The sequence below is a fragment of a genome, unplaced genomic scaffold, assembly GCF_019419815.1.
Source record: "Pyrus x bretschneideri cultivar Hongxiangsu unplaced genomic scaffold, Pyrus_bretschneideri_v1 Contig24, whole genome shotgun sequence".
NCBI classification, from domain to species: domain Eukaryota; kingdom Viridiplantae; phylum Streptophyta; class Magnoliopsida; order Rosales; family Rosaceae; genus Pyrus; species Pyrus x bretschneideri.
In genome coordinates this window covers 108,801-128,116 of record NW_025999546.1, presented here as the reverse complement: position 1 = coordinate 128,116, position 19,316 = coordinate 108,801, and the positions used below count along the sequence as shown (strand labels likewise).

Genomic DNA, 19,316 nt, shown 5'->3' with positions numbered 1-19,316 from the left:
ATCAGCCCAAATAATACTTCTCCCTCACTGGAATGAAATGTGCCGACTTAGTGAGCCGATCAATGATCACCCAAATGCCATCAAAGCCATTATGTGTACGCGGAAGCTTGTACACAAAATCCATGGTAATATTTTCTCGTTTCCACTCTAGAATGGGAAGTGGCTGCAACAACCCAAACGGCTTCTTCCTTTCTGCTTTAACTTGCTGACAAACAGCGCACCTACTCACATACTCAGCTATCTCCCTCTTCATACCTGGCCAATAATAAAATGGTCGAATGGTATGATACATTTTAGTAGCTCTTGGATGCATGGCATAAGCTGAGATATGTGCTTCATCGAGAATTTCTTTCTTTAAATCCAAATTATTAGGCACGAACATCCTACCCTCCTGCATCAACATGCCATCCGAATCACGAACTCTGAGGTCTCTCTTCCTCCCTCGGTCTCGAGCTTGAACTAATTCCTGAGTCTCCCTATCAGCCACCTGGGCTTCACATACCCGATCAACTAACATTGGCCTAACTTGAAAATTAGTAAGTAAAGCCACATCTCTAACTTCTGCTTCTAACCTCACTCCCGTAAAACGCAAGTCCGCCAAAAGAGGAATACGACTCGCATACAACGCATTAATGCGGCCCTGAGACTTCCTGCTAAGTGCATCCGCAACTACATTTGCACGACCAGGGTGATAATCAATCGTACAATCATAATCGCTGAGTAACTCCATCCACCTCCGTTGACGAAGATTAAGTTCCTTCTGAGTAAAAAGATACTGGAGACTCTTGTGATCCGTAAAGATTCTACATTTCTCTCCATAAAGGTAGTGTCTCCACAACTTCAACGCAAAGATAATAGCAGCCAACTCTAAATCATGCGTAGGGTAATTCAACTCATGAGGTTTCAACTGTCGCGAAGCATAAGCAATCACCCTACCATGTTGCATTAACACACATCCCAGACCATTCAAAGAAGCATCACTATAAACCTCGAAATCACCATTATCGTCCGGGAGTGCCAATACAGGTGCATGAGTGAGATAATACTTCAACTGCTGGAAACTCTGTTCACACTTATCATCCCACTCAAATTTAACATCCTTCCTCGTTAACCTCGTCAATGGTAAAGCAATCACCGAAAAATCCTTAACAAACCGTCGATAATAACCTGCCAAACCAATGAAACTCCTCACCTCAGTGACGGTTCGTGGTTGCTCCCAATTCTCCACAGCTGCCACCTTCTGAGGGGTCCACCAAAATACCCTGAGCAGAAATGACGTGCCCCAAAAACGCAACTTGGTCTAACCAAAACTGGCACTTGCTAAACTTAGCATACAATTGGTGTTCCCTCAACCTCTTCAACACCAAAGTAAGATGTCGAACGTGCTCCGCCTTAGACTTCGAGTACACCAGAATTTCGTCGATGAAAACAATAACAAACCTATCCAAATATGGCTGGAATACCCGGTTCATTAAATCCATGAAAGCAGCTGGTGCATTCGTCAACCCAAATGGCATAACTAGAAACTCGTAATGACCATAACGAGTCCTGAACGCCGTCTTAGGAACATCATCCCTACTAATCTTCAGCTGATAATATCCAGACCTCAAGTCAATCTTGGAGAATACACAAGCACCTCGAAGCTGATCAAACAAATCATCGATACGTGGCAATGGATAACGATTTTTAATCGTCACCCGATTCAATTGCCGATAATCAATACATAGCCTCAAAGTTCCGTCTTTCTTCTTCACAAACAATACTGGAGCTCTCCACGGTGAAGTACTAGGCTGAATAAAACCTTTATCCACTAATTCCTGCAACTGAACTTTCAATTCCCTTAACTCAGCGGGCGCCATACGATATGGAGTCAAGGAAATAGGATTAGTACCTGGAAGCAATTCAATAGTAAACTCCATGTCTCGATCTGGTGGTAAACCAAGCAAATCCTTGGGGAAAACATCGGGAAAGTGTCTGACTACCCTCACATCCTCAACTCTACCAGGAGGAGCCTCATCCAGCACCACATGAGCTAAGTATCCCTGGCAACCCTTAGATAACAATCTTGTCGCTCTCACAGCAGAGACAACGCCATGTCTCACCCCACTCTGCTCACCCACAAAAGTAACCACAGGTAGTCCAGGTCGATGGAACATAACTATTTTCCCGTAGCAATCAATATTGGCACGATAGAAATGCAACCAATCTGTGCCCAGAATCACATCAAAATCAACAATATCTAACGGGATAAGATCAGCTGGCATAACAACATTCTCAACTATCACTGGACACCCTGGGTACACACGATCTACAATACATCTCTCCCCTGTAGGCATAGCGAACTCTAAATCATACCCTACAGGCGTGGGGCGAGGTTGCGTCACTTGAGCAAATGTATGAGAAATCACAGCATGTGTAGCACCACAATCAACTAATACTCTAGCAAAATAACCAAGTATATTTAACGTACCCATGATCAAATTTGGATTGTTCTGAGCATCCTACAGTGAAATATTATGAATACGCCCCTAGGTCTGTTGTTGTCCACCGCGACCTCTGCTTGTCTGACCACCATGATTCTGAGTACCACGCCCCTGACTAGGCTGACCAGACTGCCTCGAAGACCCCGCACTACTCGAAGCAATCTCTCCCTGCTGAAACTGTCATCCCTGAAACCACTGAGTACCGCCTGCTGGAGCTGGAGGATACGGCATATAGCCACCAGGATACGGAGGATAACCACCCTGAGAATATGGGTCCTGGGGATACTGATACTGTCCCGGGGCATAAGGAACAGCATCACCCTGATAGTGATAGGCACCACCTCGACCTGCCTGTCCATAACTACCCGGACCCTGAATCTGCTAGATCGGCGCAGGTGGCGGCAAGAAAGTCTGCTGCGGCTTCTGCTGCTGACTCTGGGGACAATTCGCAGCCCGATGTCCCATCTGCCCACACGTAAAACAACCACTGCTGCCACGCCTACACTCACCAAAGTGCCGATTATTACACCTGCGGCAAAGTGGGGCCCTACCTCGGCCACCATCAGCCTGTCTCTGGCCTCTAGCACCACCAGTAAACCTACCTCCACGTCCCTGACCAGTGGCGCTGAAACCACCGCTAGAAGAGCTAGAACTAGTACCATCTCTCTTGAAATTCTGAGTCCGACGAGGCCCGCGCGACGCTTGACCTTTACCCTTATCATCTTTCTTCTGATTACCATTCTTCTCTTCCTCATCACTCTCGCTCGACATGTTTTCTGAATCCTCAACTCTCAGCAGAATCTCATAGAAGTCCTGGTAAGTATCACAATGAGTAGTGGTTGCCATCGAACGCCATTTCTTCTTAGTGCCTAAGCGAAAACGACGAAGCATCTTTGCCGGATTACCAGCAATCTCAGGATGATAGCGAGACAAATCAATGAACTTCCGATAATACTCATTCGCTGTCAGCTTCCTCTGTTTCAACTCAGTAAATTCCTGCTTCTTACGATCAATGTACTCAGGGGGCACAAACCTTCTCTTAAATAAATTTATGAAAACATTCCAATCAGTCTTCTCAGCTGGAGTCAAATGACGAAGTTCCTGCTCCTACCAGGCTGCAGACTCCGAACCCAGAAACCACGAGGTCGTCTCTACCCACTTCTCGACAGAAAGATTCCCCTGACTATTCAGAACACGAAAAGTCTTCTCAATGTGCTCTAACCATCGCTCTGCACCCTCATGACCTTCATTACCTTCAAACTTATCCAACTTCAAATTATACATAGTCTCCAGAGGAGTCCTCTGGGGAGGGCGGATCGCCGACTGAATAGTTGTAGCAATAGCTTCCCCCAGCTGAGCAATATCGGGGAAACTAGGCTCAGCAGAGCGACGTGGTTCTCGACGAGGCGGCATAGTTCTGACAGAAGACACCAAAACCATTAGAATACTCACAAAAGTACAAGACTGCCAAACCTAGGCTCTGATACCAAACTGACATACCCCGAACGAGATCAGGGCATGCTGGGCGTCACGTGGAAGTGACGTAGCCATGTGCACAGTACGGAAGCTAAAAAAAATAGTAACGTAAAAGTACGAATAAATAAAAACTAGCATACATAAGGTAGAAGTAGTAAGTGCTAGCGTAAGTGACACAAGTTCAGAGCAGAAAGCCTAAAGCAGTCCAAACTAAAATGACGCTACAACAGTACACCCGAAGGTGGCCCTACGCTGGTGATCGTCTATCAGAAATGCCGAGAAAGCCCTCTGGGAAACCACAGAACCTGCTATGTAGCTAGAACCTGGAGGGGCGCAAAACAAAAGCGTGAGTGGGCAAAAACAAAGCTTTTCGAAACCATTTCAAAACAAGATTCTAACCCCTCGCTGTAAAACCTGTATACTTCCCAAAAAATAAACATATGTACGTATATATAGATATGCCAAACATGCTCAAGAATATGTCATGTCGGAACCTCAAAATGAAATGCAAGTGCTCAGGTATAAATCACATCAATAATATATAATCTGGCAGCCGGTGTCACCTAACGTGACCTGTACGGCTGCATCTAGAGCTCAGATCTCAATCACAATAACTAAACTTGCCCACGAGTCGGAACCACCTAAAGTGGTCTGTACGACAGGCCTGGGTGTAATACATATAAACGCTCTAGTGCTACGATCACGTGAAGACTGTGCGAATAATCGCGGGTCACCTACGAGTCGGAACCACCTAAAGTGGTCTGTACGACAGGACTGTGCACCTAACTTGGATCCAAGCTGAGCGTGTGGTGCGGGAGGTGAACAACACGTGAAGGACTGTGCCCTACTCTGGGCGGGAGCACTAACACCGGGGGTGCAGGTTATGAGCTCTCTAAGCATCTCGAATCACCATTTAAAAGTAAACATGAATAACATTTACCTGACACTTACCTATGCGTCCACAACACCAAATATGCATATGTATATAAATATATACGCCCAATAATGCAACTAATGATGCATAACTGACAATAATATAATGCATGGCATATAACAAATAAATATTTAAATCAATTTCTGGGAAAATATAAGTATATAGGTATATACGGAAAACCAAAAGGCCACTCACTGATAAGTGGAAGGGTTGTAGCCCCCTGCCTCGAGTGACCACGCTCGTCCTCGGGATATGTCTCACCTATATGCGAAATAACTACAAAAACGTTAATTTTAAAGCACATAACCAAACTTTCGAAATAACTTCTCATACATTGCTCAAATGGAGTGTATGAATACACCAACGTGATCTACCCAACCTCACGAACATCCACAAATTTTTAGAAAAAATTTTCACCGCCGCACGCGCCGGCCACGCGCAGGCATGTGCTTGGCACACTGACGGCGTCAACTGACGTAGTTAGGAATATTCCGTCATCCCTAACGGATTCCGTCAACGGCGTCAGGAATATTCCGTCAGACTTGACGGAATATTCCGTCTTCTTCCCCGGCGACGTCGCCGGCGCTGGAAAACTGGAAATTTTTTTTTAAAACGTCCTAACTCTTTCGTTTTTCAACCAAATTCCACGATTTTGGTACCAAAATGAAACCTAGAACTAGAGGAACACAACCATACAACTTTTAAGGGCTAAAAACCACTAAATCTCACTTGAAAAATCGAACCAACTCCGGCCAACTTCGAAAACAACGATCCCGACGTCCAATTCCCTCAAACGAACTACTCCGAGCCTCCTTGGGACCTCACCAAGCTATCTACAAGCTTCATTTTCCCTAAAACGTGAGAAATCACGTGTGCATGAATAGTATCCAAATCGGACATCGTCGAATCGACGTGAAAACATTGGAGTTCTTACCTGGAAATGGTATGGTTGGACTCGTACGAGCCTCACGAGCTCGAATATGTGCTCAGCTCCTTCGATCTGTGGAGGTTTAGTGTGCTTGTGTGTGTGTCCGTACGTTTTCGAAGAAAAAGAGAAGGAATGGGGCTCAGGACAGGTGCAGAGAAACAGGGAGAAAGGTTGTGGTGTGTGGGAAGGTGTGTGTGGCACCAAACATGCCAACAAAACCCCAAAAACAAATAATAAACGTAACGAAATCGAGCTAGGGGCAAAACTGTCTTTTCACACGTACGTTTTTGATATTTTCGGGACAGACTGTCACATGTAGCCCTAAGCCGCCACGATTGGAAATGGGCTAAATGATGATATCCTAATTATGGGGAAGTTGGTCAACTACCAAACTTCAATTTGCCACATACTCTAAAGATTACTTTTGAAAAAACAAAAGAAAAATAACTTCTAGAAGGCGCTTCGGGTTTGTTTGGTACTGCTATGCTGTTTTAAAAAATTGCTTCTGTTGTGTTATGAAAATAAACAGTTGTCGAATAAAGTTGTTAAGTGTTTGATAAACTTTTTTTTGGTAAAAGTGATTTTAACAAAAAAAAAAAAAAAAAAAAAAAACAAAAACAAAACAAAACAAATAGTGTTTGAGTGTTTGGTAAACTTTTATATAAATTGTTTTGAATATGTTAAATGCCTAAAATGGATATGACATTTAATGTAATATAATAAAGCTTCATTTGGCACATCGGACTGTACTGACTATTTCAGTCAAATAGAATAAATAGTCGTCGAATAATACTAGCTAAACTAGTCGAACGTTAGGTGTTGTATCAAATTAATTTGTGTATCGGACAATACGTTGGACTACAATGATTTAAAAAAAAAAATTCACAAAATAATTGTTGTAAAAATGAAAAAAAGAAAGAGAAAAAATAACATAAAGAAAAAAAGAAGTAAACACCATTACAGACAAAATTTAAAAAAAAAAAAAAAAAGAAGGAAAAAAACCCAGGTTTCTTCCCAGTCGTGTCTTCCTTTCTTCACCATATTCTCCATGCATCAAATCCCACCATCGGCTACCGATGGCAGATGAGTGGTGGTCGGGGTCGAGAATTTGGAGCCTAGATCCAAATTCATGTCCCCCGCCTCGTCAGAGCTCGGATCCGAATTGCTATTCCTTTCCTCGTCGGAGGCTAGCTCATTTCCTCGTTGTCCATCTCGTTGTCGAAGCCCAGATTGGAAGAATTTGAATCATTGTCTTCCTCCTTCAACCCATGGAAGTTTTGTTGTCAGAGAGAGGTGTGTGTGTGTATGTGTGTGTGTGTGTGTGTAAAGGAGGAGAGAGGAACAGAGAGAGAAAAAGAAGAAGGTGGCGAAGACGAACTTGGGATCCAAATGAGAGATAGCAGCAGGCAATGTGAGATAGTGGAAGAAGAGTGCTGCGAGAAAGGATGGAGTGAGCCGGTGTGAGCAAGAGAGATCCACCCAACTAAAAATATAAAGGTTTTGGACAAGATAAATAATCGGGTGTGAAAGGTGCAAAATAAGTGAGGCTAGATTAAATAAGAGTAAATTGTAGCAATGGTCCCTCAACTAAAAATCCATTACTATTGGTCTCTCAACTTATCAAAATGTGTAGTTATAGTCATTTTCATTAATTTCGTCAAAATTTTGTCAAAAAAAAGTTATGTTGGGATAACCATTTATATAATAAGGATTCCTCAACTCATCAAAGTGTGTAATTATGATCATTTTCGTCAACTACGTTAAAAATTTTGTCAAAACGAGTTATGTTGGAAGGACCATAACTATAATTGGGTTAAAGTTAAATGACCATTTCTCTAGTTGAATTAAAGTTAAGGGACCAATGGTAATGTATTTTTAGTTGAGAGACTATAGATGCACGTTTTGATGAGTTGATGGACCAATGATAATGAATTTTTAGTTGAAATACCGTTTCTCCAATTGAGTTAAAGTTAAGAGACCATAGTTACAATTTACTCATTAAATAATCCGATAATTATTTAATAAGGATTCGTTTGGCAGATCGAACTGTACTGACTATTTCAGTTAGAAAGGATAATTAGTCACTGAATAGTACTGATTAAATTAGTCGGACGTTTGATGCGGTATCAAACTAAAAGTCGACTATTTAAAATTGTGCTTGGTATTGTACAGGATAAATCGTATTATTATTACTTTTTATGAAAAAATCAATTTACATCTTAGTTTAAAAACAAAAAAACTATTAATAAAATGAAAAAAAGGAAAAAAATTTGATAGAATAATCAACATGGAAAGTCGTTTTGGTCTTCTTCGATTTGGGTTTCGAAACGGCAGTTGTTTTGGCAGCAGATTTCTCCTTATTGCTCGCTTCGGAGAGCTTGTACGAGGCCTAATCTTGATCACCTTCCCTATCGCCGCCGACTTTTTTAGCTGTAGCGTCGAGTCTTCCTCCAGATGCAAAAATTGAAGAACGTGACCATAAATCTTGAATTCGAGCACCATAATTGAAAATTCATAAGCAAAAAAAATGAAGAAGATGAAAACCCAGAAGAAAAAAAAATTGAAAACCCAGAAGCACCATAATTGAAAACCTGGGTTTCGTTTGCCTGGCTGCCTTTTCTTCCTTCTTGGGCTCCTCCGTCGCCGGAGCCTTTGCTGGCGGTTGAGAAGGAGGGAGAGACAAAGCAGCAATACCTTGGTGGAGTTCGCGTTGCGCAGGAGCAGAGAGGGTCGGAGAAGAGCCAACGAGAGCGTGAACCCGACTAATTATACCAACCTATTGGAGAGGATAACTAAGCGGGTGTGGAGTGTCTGAAAATGGTGGGACAGGATTATTTTATCCGGTGGCTACACAAGGCACCAAACAACTGGGACGATACTATTACCGAGAGTATTCACGAAATGGCCGTGATACTATTTACTTTAACGAAAAATTATATTTTTATACTAAAAAGTCAAACAGGATACTATTCATTTTACCTTTTATTTTATCTTTATCATTAAAACTCAAAATTTTCAAGCCATTTTCATTAGTTTTTCTTACTATTAATACTATATGATCCCTTATATGAGCTGTCAAACAAGACCTAAGAAGCTCACCAAACATCTATTCTATATTATTAGTACTATTTAGTGGTCTTACGACATGACAAATGATACCTAATTGTCAAAGAGAATAATGCAGTGGTAATATTGCAATTTTTTAAAATATGTGGAGTTATACTTATGATTTAAATTTTTTTATTAAATCGGCATTAGGTACTATGCTTTGAGAAAAAAAAATACTTTCTTTTTTTAGAATCATGGTAGATCATGTTTTTGCTTTTCTAAGCTTTTCAACAGTCATTGACAATAGTTTTTTTTTTTTTTTTTTTTTGTTTTACCAAACATGTTTGATATTCCAGATTTTTTTTTATAAGTTGTTTTTTTCAAAAGCAACATAATCTCAAATTAGCCCATCATTTTGCAACCCATGCATATAATCTCTAAGTGCTTTCTTAAAGTTAGAAGAAAGATTTTGCAGAAAGAGAAGTGCTTTACAAGAGTCGTATTTCATACACATACAGTGAATCTAGTATGTCTTTGGATATGAATGTTGTTAATTCATGAAATAATTCTTTGTTCTTATCATAATCTCACAAGGTTTTTTTTTACGGACGAGATTCTCTCCTTTTTTTTTCTTCCCCACCCCAACCCCCACCCCACCCCACCCCACCCCACCCTCCCAATCCTTTTTGTTTTCTTCTTACTTTTTCTTCTATTTCTGCAAGGTAAAGTCATAATCGTTGAAACAAAAGAAGAGAAGGAAGGGAAAGGAAGAAAGGGGCAGAGAACCCTTGTCCTTTTTTTCTTATACTAAATCATTGGTACACCTAATTATCATATTTATTGTGATGGAAATAAAAACTTGATAAAATAGAAAAGGATGGGACAGTGACAGTGACAGTGATAGGAAATAGTTCTTTTTGTTGACAAGAATCCAAATTGGTTGGTCTGACTTTGCATCCAAAACCCCTTTTCCAAAGAAATTGAGCTTCAAAAGACACCGCTCATATTCATATTCATATTCAATTCATGCACGGCTTATATTATCAATCTTAAGAAAATAAATTAAAGTTATCTTTTGCATCTGCCATTTAAACTGAGTTAGCTAGAAAAAGCTTGATGTAAAATCTTAAATAAAGTTGACTTAGGCTTAGCTAAGCTGATCAAAGCACTGTATGTTCAGCATTCTTTTTTATCACACAAGTTCAAACTACTCTTATCGTAATTTAGATAAATTTAGTGCGAAATATCGCTTGTATAAAAACAAAATAAATTTAAATAAGGAAGACAAAGAATAGCTTAGGTACAATTATAATAAGGAAATGCATTTTATTCCACATTGTAGTGTAGGCTACATCAAAGATTGCATTGAGTTTTACATCCGTACAACACCTTGTGCTCAACTTGGAAAAATGGAAAAGGCATTTCTCTAGTATCATTGCAAGCATTGGCTCTATGTACCCCCATGACGGTCCTCTCCTTTCAAACAAACTCTTGTAAAGTTATAGCTTCCTTCTCTCAATGTTAAGACTCAACACAAAATGGTAACACCAGTAGGAGTGCTACAAATATGAAATTACATATAACCGACACACACAATAACTTTTACATTTTTTCTTACCCTCCTTTTTTTTACCCTAGATTTGATTAAACTCTAAGTTCAGCTTGCCCAATATTGCCACTGTCATTTCCACCTTTTCCATCAAACTTGATATACTTGTACCATTTTGCACATAATACGTAGACCAAAAGATCAGCTGTTGTCAAAGCTGCTAAGAGAAAGTAGAACCTTTCCAAATGACCTTTGTTTAGGTTTCCAGGGATCCATCCAGGCATGCCATCCCTCGTAGAAATCTTCATCACAACTGTAACAAGTAAGCTACTCACATAGTTTCCAAGTGATATTGAAGTCATGCAAAGTGCACTCCCAAAGCTCTTTAATCCATCAGGTGCTTGTCCGTTGAAGAACTCCAGTTGACCAACATACATGAACACTTCTGATGCTCCTACAAGCACATACTGAGGAACTTGCCAAAATATGCTCAATGAACTTGGAGTTTCGCAATCGGTGTTGCAGTCTTTTGCCTCATACTTTAACCTGAACAACTCTACGACTCCTGCTGAAATCATTGCCAGGATTGCAATAACAAGACCAATTCCCATCCTTTGAAGCTCAGTGAGTCCCTTTTTCATCAGCCTAGCAACAAGCGGGTCAAGAACTCGCCTGTAAATGAAAATAAAAGCCGCTACGCTGAGAATGTCAAAGCTTGACATGCTGGCTGGGGGAATGTGAAAGCTTGAAATGGTGGTCTTCATTGCAGCACCTTGTTCTACAAAGAGTGATGCCATCTGAGTAAAAACTACAGAGTAGAGAATTGTGCACAGCCAGATTGGGAGTAGTCTAAGTATGCATTTCACTTCTTCTACTTGTGTCACTGTGCAAAGGCGCCATGGATTTTGAGCCCCCTTGCCCATTTGGTTCATCTCCTTTGGTGTGATGATTGCAGCTTTATCCAAGAATCTGTCGAAAGATTAACATGGATCGGTTTAGGATTTACCATTGGTCAACTACTAATCTATTTGGAGTACTTTCGGCAGTGCACTAAGCATGTTTAGCAGTATTTGATTGAAATAAAAAACCATGGTTTTTTTTTTTTTTTCTCCGCCTAGAAAAGCAGTTTTAGTACTTTCTAGTGAAACACCTGATACCTGTTTCTCCGAAGCTACGAAGGAGTGACAGTTGCTCGTGATATACAAATCAGCAAGCATTCCGTTGGAGCTTTTAAAATCTCTAATACTGAAAGAATCTCATTAAGACAATGCTCCCAAAGAGACTCTTGTGACTATTGATATTATCTATTAAGATCTAAAAAACATATATATAACTTACTTGAATCCGTGGGTGTGAAATATTTTCCTACTCTCGTTTTGAAAGCATTTATTCTCATCCTCTCCCTCGTACAAATCTTCCCCACTTGGTGTCATCTCATCCTTCCATTTTCTTGTTGCAGCCACGACCACCCGACAAAACCTAGAGAGAGGGTTTCCCTGAGGCTTGAAATGCCTGTACATTGGAGTGCCACATAGAAACAAGACCAAAGCCATGGCAGCAGAGCCAGTAGATACCCAAAACCCTAGAGTCCATATTCCCTTATCTTCAAAATATCCCAAGATTGTGTTTGAAAAGAGAGAGCCAAGATTCAAAGCCAAGTAGAAGAAGCTAAAGAAGGATATCTTTGAGTGCCCTTCGTTCGGGTCCTCCTCGTCAAACTGGTCTGCACCAAATGTAGCTATAGTAGGTTGGTAACCACCATTTCCAAGTGCGATAAGGTATATAGAGATGTAGAACAATCCGATTTCAAAGGTCGAGTGGTCTCCACAGGGATACTTTTCATCACCACAGCCTTTAGGCTTGAGTAAGAATATGTACGTCGATAGCGATAACAATGACAAACCCTGCTCGAAAAAATAAATTTACGTGAGTGTATATTTACTTGCAAGAAATTAAAACAATGCTGATCGTCACAATATAGTACACCTAAATAAGGGAAAAGAGAAGACAGCCAAGGGCTTTTCTTTTCCCTTAACGGTCTAAAAATGTGGTGAACAAATAAAAATGACAATCATCAGGTTTATCTATGAAGTGAGTCCATCTTAATTAGTCTAGAGAGGAAGAGAGTTAAAACGGTGGTGCTTAATTTATTTTAGATTAATTCTAGCTAGCTATTTCACTTATCCTTTTAATTTGCCTCAAACTTGAGTTTAACATGTCTCACCTTTTTATTTTTTATTTTTTTCTTTTGAGTCATAATCTGTACCAAATTAATCTCAACTATGAAGGACATTCAAACATATAAATTTCGTGTATATATAAGTTCTGTCATTTTTTTTTTTTAGATTTTTCAAGAATAAACAAATTAGTAGTTTAGATAATAAAAAAAACGAATGAGCTGCTTTAATTTTCAAACATCAACTTGGAGTTTTGGGATGAGTAAGTCACACCAATTGAATTCTTATTGGTACAATATTTTTTTCAATAAACCATGGATTCCAATTATTGACGAAAAAATTAATGTAATTATTGAATGTTAAAGTAATTAGTAAATAACTTACAATGACAAAAATAACTTGAAAGATAGCACAAGTCTTGTACCTCCCCCAGTAAGAGTCACTGAGGAGAGCACCAAGAAGAGAGAATATGTAAACTGTTCCAGTCCATTTGCTGACGTTATTTGCAGCCGCTGCGTTGTCTTGACCCAACACCCTTGTCAAAAACAATACCAGGTTCACTCCTACTCCAAAGAATGCCAATGTTGCCAACCCTTGATTTACTGATCAGACAGAGAACAGTTTGCCAATTAAAAAACAGATTAAATATTGTTATACGCACGGATGCGATCATTAATAATTGCACAGGGATGAACATGTAATATTTTCTTTAATGTGATTACGAGATAGAATCATAGAAGCTTAGGGTCAAAAGGGTAGATGAAAAATTAGAAAGATTTAGGAAAGTGATTCTAAGAAAAATTTTAGATTACTTGAATCTAATAGAAGATATGACATAAAAACAAGCGTAATGACATTTTAGAATTTATATAACCGATTCCACTTAGTAAGATAAATTTTTTTTTGTTGGTGTTGTTGTGTTTTCAGAAAGAGACATCATAGTCCGAAGGTATGAAGTAGATCATTAGAGCTACAGAAGATTAAGTCTTCCCTTCTTGGACCATTTGGGCAAACCATATACTGTTTGTATAGACATTTATGATCTTATATATCACATCATGAGCCCCAAAACAAAGTAACTCACAAGTGTCACATGATTTTGATGATCCAACTAATCAGACAATAAAACTAATTAAGAATTACATTAAGTTTTAATTTCTAGAATATATACACTCATGATTTTGATGATCCAACTAATCAGACAATAAAACTAATTAAGAATTACATTAAGTTTTAATTTCTAGAACACACACACACACACACACACACAACAAATACTGACAAAATATGACATATGAAATCTATTTTCCTTTTTTATTAAGGAGGCAGATTGTCTGCTCTCCTGTTTGGATGTTATTACCATCCTCTCCTATTTTGTGCGGTCATGGTTAAACCATGTCAACATTTTATATTGATTTTTTTAATAGAAATAATAAGACAAAAAACAATATGAATATAAAATATTGACGTAGCTTAACTATGACCGCACAAATAGAAAATGATAGGAAAGACATCCAAACAAAAGGGCAGACAATCTGCCTACTTTTATTAAATCCAAATGTGACTGCTTTTGGAAAAGTTGTTGGAGCAGTGAGAAATTATAAGGAAACAGCAGACAAATTGTTTCCACAATCAACAAATTGATATTTATTTTCTTCTTATCAAAAAATACTAAACTGTTCAAACATTAGTCAATGCAAATAGATAATGAAACTAATCTTGTTGCTAAACAGTTTAATCATAGACAATTAATTACCTAATATGAGAATGCCAGCAACCCATGTTCCTGTTCTTCCTCGGACAGCAGGGCGACCATACCAATCAATGGTTCCGTCGAGTGTACAAACTTCTTTTGTCTTCTGGTTCTTTTCTTCTGCATATCCCTGAAATGTTTGAATTGATAACAAGTTTAGCTAGCAATACATATATCCTCCTAGCTAGATGCAATATTTGAGACAGTGCACAATAATAGATAAAATAACACCTTTAATTTTCTTTTGGTGTACATAAATTAAGATCATTGCTCTTTATGTACACGTCACTTACCTACATATGCACTACACACAAATATAAAGATAAAATACATTGATATAACTATTTGGACACACGAAACTAGCAAACTGACAAACTTACTAAGACCAACTCCAATGGTGGGCTAAAAGCCAAATTACCCCAAAAATTTCTCCCCTAACCCACTCCAACCCAAGGGGAAATTTTGGGTTAAATGCTAAATACTAAACCAATGCTAAATTCCCCCCAAAATTTAGCCCAGAAATCGGAGTGGACTCTACACAATATTTATCGGAATTTAAAATTTTTTAGATTAAAATGTTCATAAAATTAATTTACGATAGTTTACATATTTATTTTTTTAAAAAAAATTAATTTAACAAAAAAAAAAAGCCTAAGTTCATTCTTTAATAATTTCGGGCTAAAATTTTAGGCTAGAACGGTTGGAGCAGAAAAGTTATTTTTAGGCTAAAAGCTAAATTTTCCGGACTAAAAAAATTTAGCTTTTAGCCTAACCATTGAAGATGGTCTAACACTGTCTAATGAAAGCAGGCCCTATTATTATATATGAGCCTCTAAATAACATCACCAAAAATAATTTGATGAATATACCTCTTCTTTTTTTTTTTTTTTCTTTCCTGTTTGAGGGGTTAATTGAAGATGCAGATAATATACGAATGAATATGTGGATAAAAGGAATATCAAATGCCCCTGTAAAAACCCAATTTGAATGCATGGGTGAAACATCTGCCGTAGCTAACAGTTGTGTGAGACATTATTCCCCACACCCATAAATATGTTCGGGTGGGTGATCACACATCTGGAGGCATTCAAAACTTCAAAGTGAGACATCAAATACATGGATGATATGTACAACGGAAACTGATATACATCACTAATAGATGATACATGTAGCATTGCTTGCACGTCAAAAGAGAGAAATACAAAATTCATCACAAACCTGGTCCTTGCAAACATTTAAGCAAGCCATTGCTACGTATTAAGCTGAACTCTCACAAGAACTAGGTTAGCTAGAGCACCACCCCCAAAAGAGTATGAGAGATTGGAACAAGTGGGAGAAGAAAGATGAGTAGGGGAAACCAAGAAAGTGAACCAATCTTAGTGGAACAAAAAGACGAAGCATGAGTGTTTGTTTGGAGGTAGAGGGGAAGTAGGAGTGAGGGGTTGAATATATATAGGACGGCAAGATTTAGTGAACGGCTAGGACTACATGTCGAAAGGTATGTGAGAAATTGAGATTAAAAAGGCACAGCTGGTTCACAGGAAAATTAGTCGATCAAGCAAGTGACAAGGAAATGCGAAGGAAATGTGGAAACGGGCTGGACTAATTAGGTAGGGAAGGGGGCTTTCATCTGTGGGAAAAAGAAGCGTGGCATTGTTGGATACAGCAGTCATCAAAGATAGGTGACTGAGTTGATGTCTTTTTCACGTGAATACAACAAACACTGTGGGCAGTGAATTGAAAACAGGGTAAAAGTTTAGAAGAAGAGTAATGCTATAGGTAGATTAAATTTATAAATGTATGTCACTAATAATAAATAAAAGCGCTAATATATATTTAAGTAATAATTCAATTATCAATAACCATACCATATAATTTACAAAATTTGATTTAAAAAGTTGATCTACCTAGCATTACCCTTAGAATAATATCCAACCTTTTATTGTACCATTGATCCGAACATCAAATATGTATGTTGCAGCCTCATATGATATTGGAGGCACATGAAAAAAGAAGATTAGTTTGTTGTTAATGTGTGCTAGGATACCTCTTATATTAAAAAAAGTAGTTGTGACTATGGGCTGTCTTTGATACCGACATGTTTGAAACATACATGTAGCTGTTAATTTTCCGAACGACTGTTTTTAATCTAATATTTGTTTTTTGTTTTGCTTTAATGCTTACGCATGGTTTCTTTCTGCGAATTGAAGTCCACTTATTTTTTGCTGCTTTTGTGGACTTAATATGACTCTGAAACTTCGGCAGTCTCATATATTGGACCCGACGTACAGGACTTTGGATACTGAAGAAAATGGACCGGGCTTCTCTGCTATTCTACTTTTCATATATTTTTATTTTTTTTATTTGTGCGATCACGATAAATTACGTTAATATTAAACTGGATCCGATGAAAATAACCAGATTTTATCTTTTTTTATTTGTGAGATCATGATAAGTCACGTCAATATTAAACCGGATCCGATGAAAATAACCAGATAAATCAGAAAAGCTGAAAACAATGTACGAAAATTCAATTTTAAATTTGAAGCGGACAGAATATTTTAGAACTTTGTTGTTGGGATAGACCTTTCCAAGTTGCACCCGGTTGCGTACGTAGTAGAAGCAGCCGGGCCAGTGAAGCTCAAAGGTTGTGGGTGCATGCATGCATCAACTAAAATCATTATCGCATTATGCATGTAAATAATGTGAAGAGGAGACGAGACAGGCACCTGCCGCTACGTGATTGGATTGAGCAATCTTAGTTCAAGTCACATAGACATTATGGTTTTAGGGTCACTAATCGTCCTTCCTTCTTTTTTTTTTTTTTATTTATTTTTTTTTTAATTTTAAGTGAGGCATTCTAGCATTCTGTACATGCCCAATCCATACTCATTGTGTGCTTGGCGTATGTCCACATGTGTTTTATTTAAATTATCTGTTAGAGTCAATATTGTTACAGTGAACAAATAGATAAATTATACATGCATAGAGCTTGGAGGTCATATTTATTAGACATATGGGAGGAAGGAATTCTTCTTCGTGAACTGCCAAAATCAACTCTACAACTTAACTTTGTGTTATATCTGTCTCCTGCAAGTTTTGAATGAGGAGTAACTGATAGAGTTGGAGGTGATGACGAATTGATCATTATTCGCCATAGTTTAATTCGATGTTGTATGGAGCAAGAAAGACGGCTACAATTTAAGTGGGGCCTTGATTCTTGCTTAGACCACCATTTTTCCACGGCCAAAAATTTTAGAAAGCCACATGTGCCCCTTCAGCCCTTAATAATGAGACTCACCCCTTAAAGTACATACTATTTACTGTATGACCTCTCAATAAATTTTATTTTCTTCTTCTTTACCATATACATCGGATTCCCTGAAGATCAAGACGGCCCTAAGGGTAGCCGAAGTAGACATCCAAGGCCTCCATTTCGGAGGATCCCCCAATTTTTTAAAAAAAATATATATTATATATTATATAATATATATATATATATATATATATATATATATATATTCTCTTACATTTCAAATTCAATAAAAATATCAAAAAGTAAAATTATAGGCAATTGAAAAAGAATTTATTGAAAAATTAGATTATGGAAACTTCATTAGTACATTTGATCTAAAAATGCGAGACGTCTAATATTGAAATAATTTTTGTATATCTTTCTTTATTTGATATTAATTTTTAATGATATTTGATGTAAAAATAAGCTTTTTCATATATTTAACGATGTCTTTTTATACATATCAATGCACAAAAAATCAGGTAGCCAAAAAACTCTAAGGCTCCACTTTGAAAACTCGCCTATAACCTCCAAATCTTACGGAAGGCCATGCTGAAGATTAGAGTTATTAATAAATAGATTTTCTTTCTTAAAAAATTAATAGACTTGTACCAGCATGCTTCTAGAATGATCAATGAAACATTTTATGGGAAAAAAAAAAGAAATCAGAAACAAAGAAGTTTTATAGGAAAAACTGTGCAGCTACTTCATCATTTTCGATCGTTTGTTTATATTATAGGCCATCTTTATCAACTTTTTGTTTTCTCTTTCTTGTTGATTTGAACACCTCCTGTCGACTCTCAACTGGAGTCGTCTTCAGCCTACACAAACTGAAAACAGAGCTCCTTATATATTAGTAAATGATCAATTACATATATAAATGTGTTTGTGTGTGTGTGTGTGTGTTTATATGTATGTATATATAATGCATGCCATATATTAATTATTGCAGTTTGAAACACTAATAATAAAACTATTAATAGATAATATTAAGGAGATCAAATTTTTTAAACTAAATTTGTAAAATGATGTGTCACTAACAGGAAACGAGCACATTAATCGATAATTAATTAATAATTCAATTATCAACAATCACATCATTCGACTTATACAATTTGGTTTAAAAAATTGAATTCTCTAGCAATACCCTTTTCCATGATTTATAACTGATACGTCAAGCAGTTTCTATCTCAAAGCATTTCTATGTTAATTAACATCACATGCGTTTGAAGCGACGCATGCAGATTGACTAATTCATGCATGTCCAGCATTTCTATGATACAAACGAATATATGTTGAGAATATAGTTAAGCAATTTCAAAGTATTTACTGTTTTAAAGTTTGCAACAACTACAATTCCTTTGAATGAGTTTTGGGTAGAGCTAAGCTAGCTACCATGCACAATCTCATGCTTAAATTCTCAGTTGTTTCAAATAAAAAAAAAAATTCTCAGATTTCGTAAGAACTTACATCAGCAGAAGCAACATCTGCAGAATTAAAAGACGAGATCCAGTTTGGCTCATCCTCATCCAAGTTAAAAAAACGAAAAAGGTACATGAGCAAAGACATTTGAGTTTATTTAATAACTGTGATGCACATGTATTTGGCCTTTTATAAAATAAAAAACTCTTATCTTTAGAGAGAGAGGATCGATACTAACTCACATGATTCTT

At 37.8% G+C, this 19,316-nt stretch overlaps 1 protein-coding gene and 1 long non-coding RNA gene across 3 annotated transcripts; both read right to left on the bottom strand.

Moving 5' to 3' along the window:
* Nucleotides 1-7,988: 7,988 nt before the first annotated feature.
* LOC125478287 lies at nucleotides 7,989-8,840 on the bottom strand. Of its 2 annotated transcripts, none has more exons than XR_007259125.1 (2): nucleotides 8,413-8,840; nucleotides 7,989-8,305 (listed from the first exon to the last, which is right to left on the bottom strand). It is a non-coding gene; the product is annotated as an uncharacterized LOC125478287 (long non-coding RNA). The 2 variants fall into 2 exon arrangements; XR_007259124.1 differs by having other exon boundaries at nucleotides 7,989-8,265.
* Nucleotides 8,841-10,175: 1,335 nt separating this feature from the next.
* LOC103965512 (protein NRT1/ PTR FAMILY 7.3-like) lies at nucleotides 10,176-15,726 on the bottom strand. Its single transcript, XM_048586361.1, has 5 exons — nucleotides 15,567-15,726; nucleotides 14,352-14,478; nucleotides 12,980-13,197; nucleotides 11,757-12,322; nucleotides 10,176-11,387 (listed from the first exon to the last, which is right to left on the bottom strand). The coding sequence occupies exons 1-5, from the start codon at nucleotides 15,594-15,596 to the stop codon at nucleotides 10,514-10,516; spliced, it is 1,815 nt and encodes a 604-aa protein (XP_048442318.1). The 5' UTR covers nucleotides 15,597-15,726; the 3' UTR covers nucleotides 10,176-10,513.
* Between the last annotated feature and the right edge of the window lie 3,590 nt (nucleotides 15,727-19,316).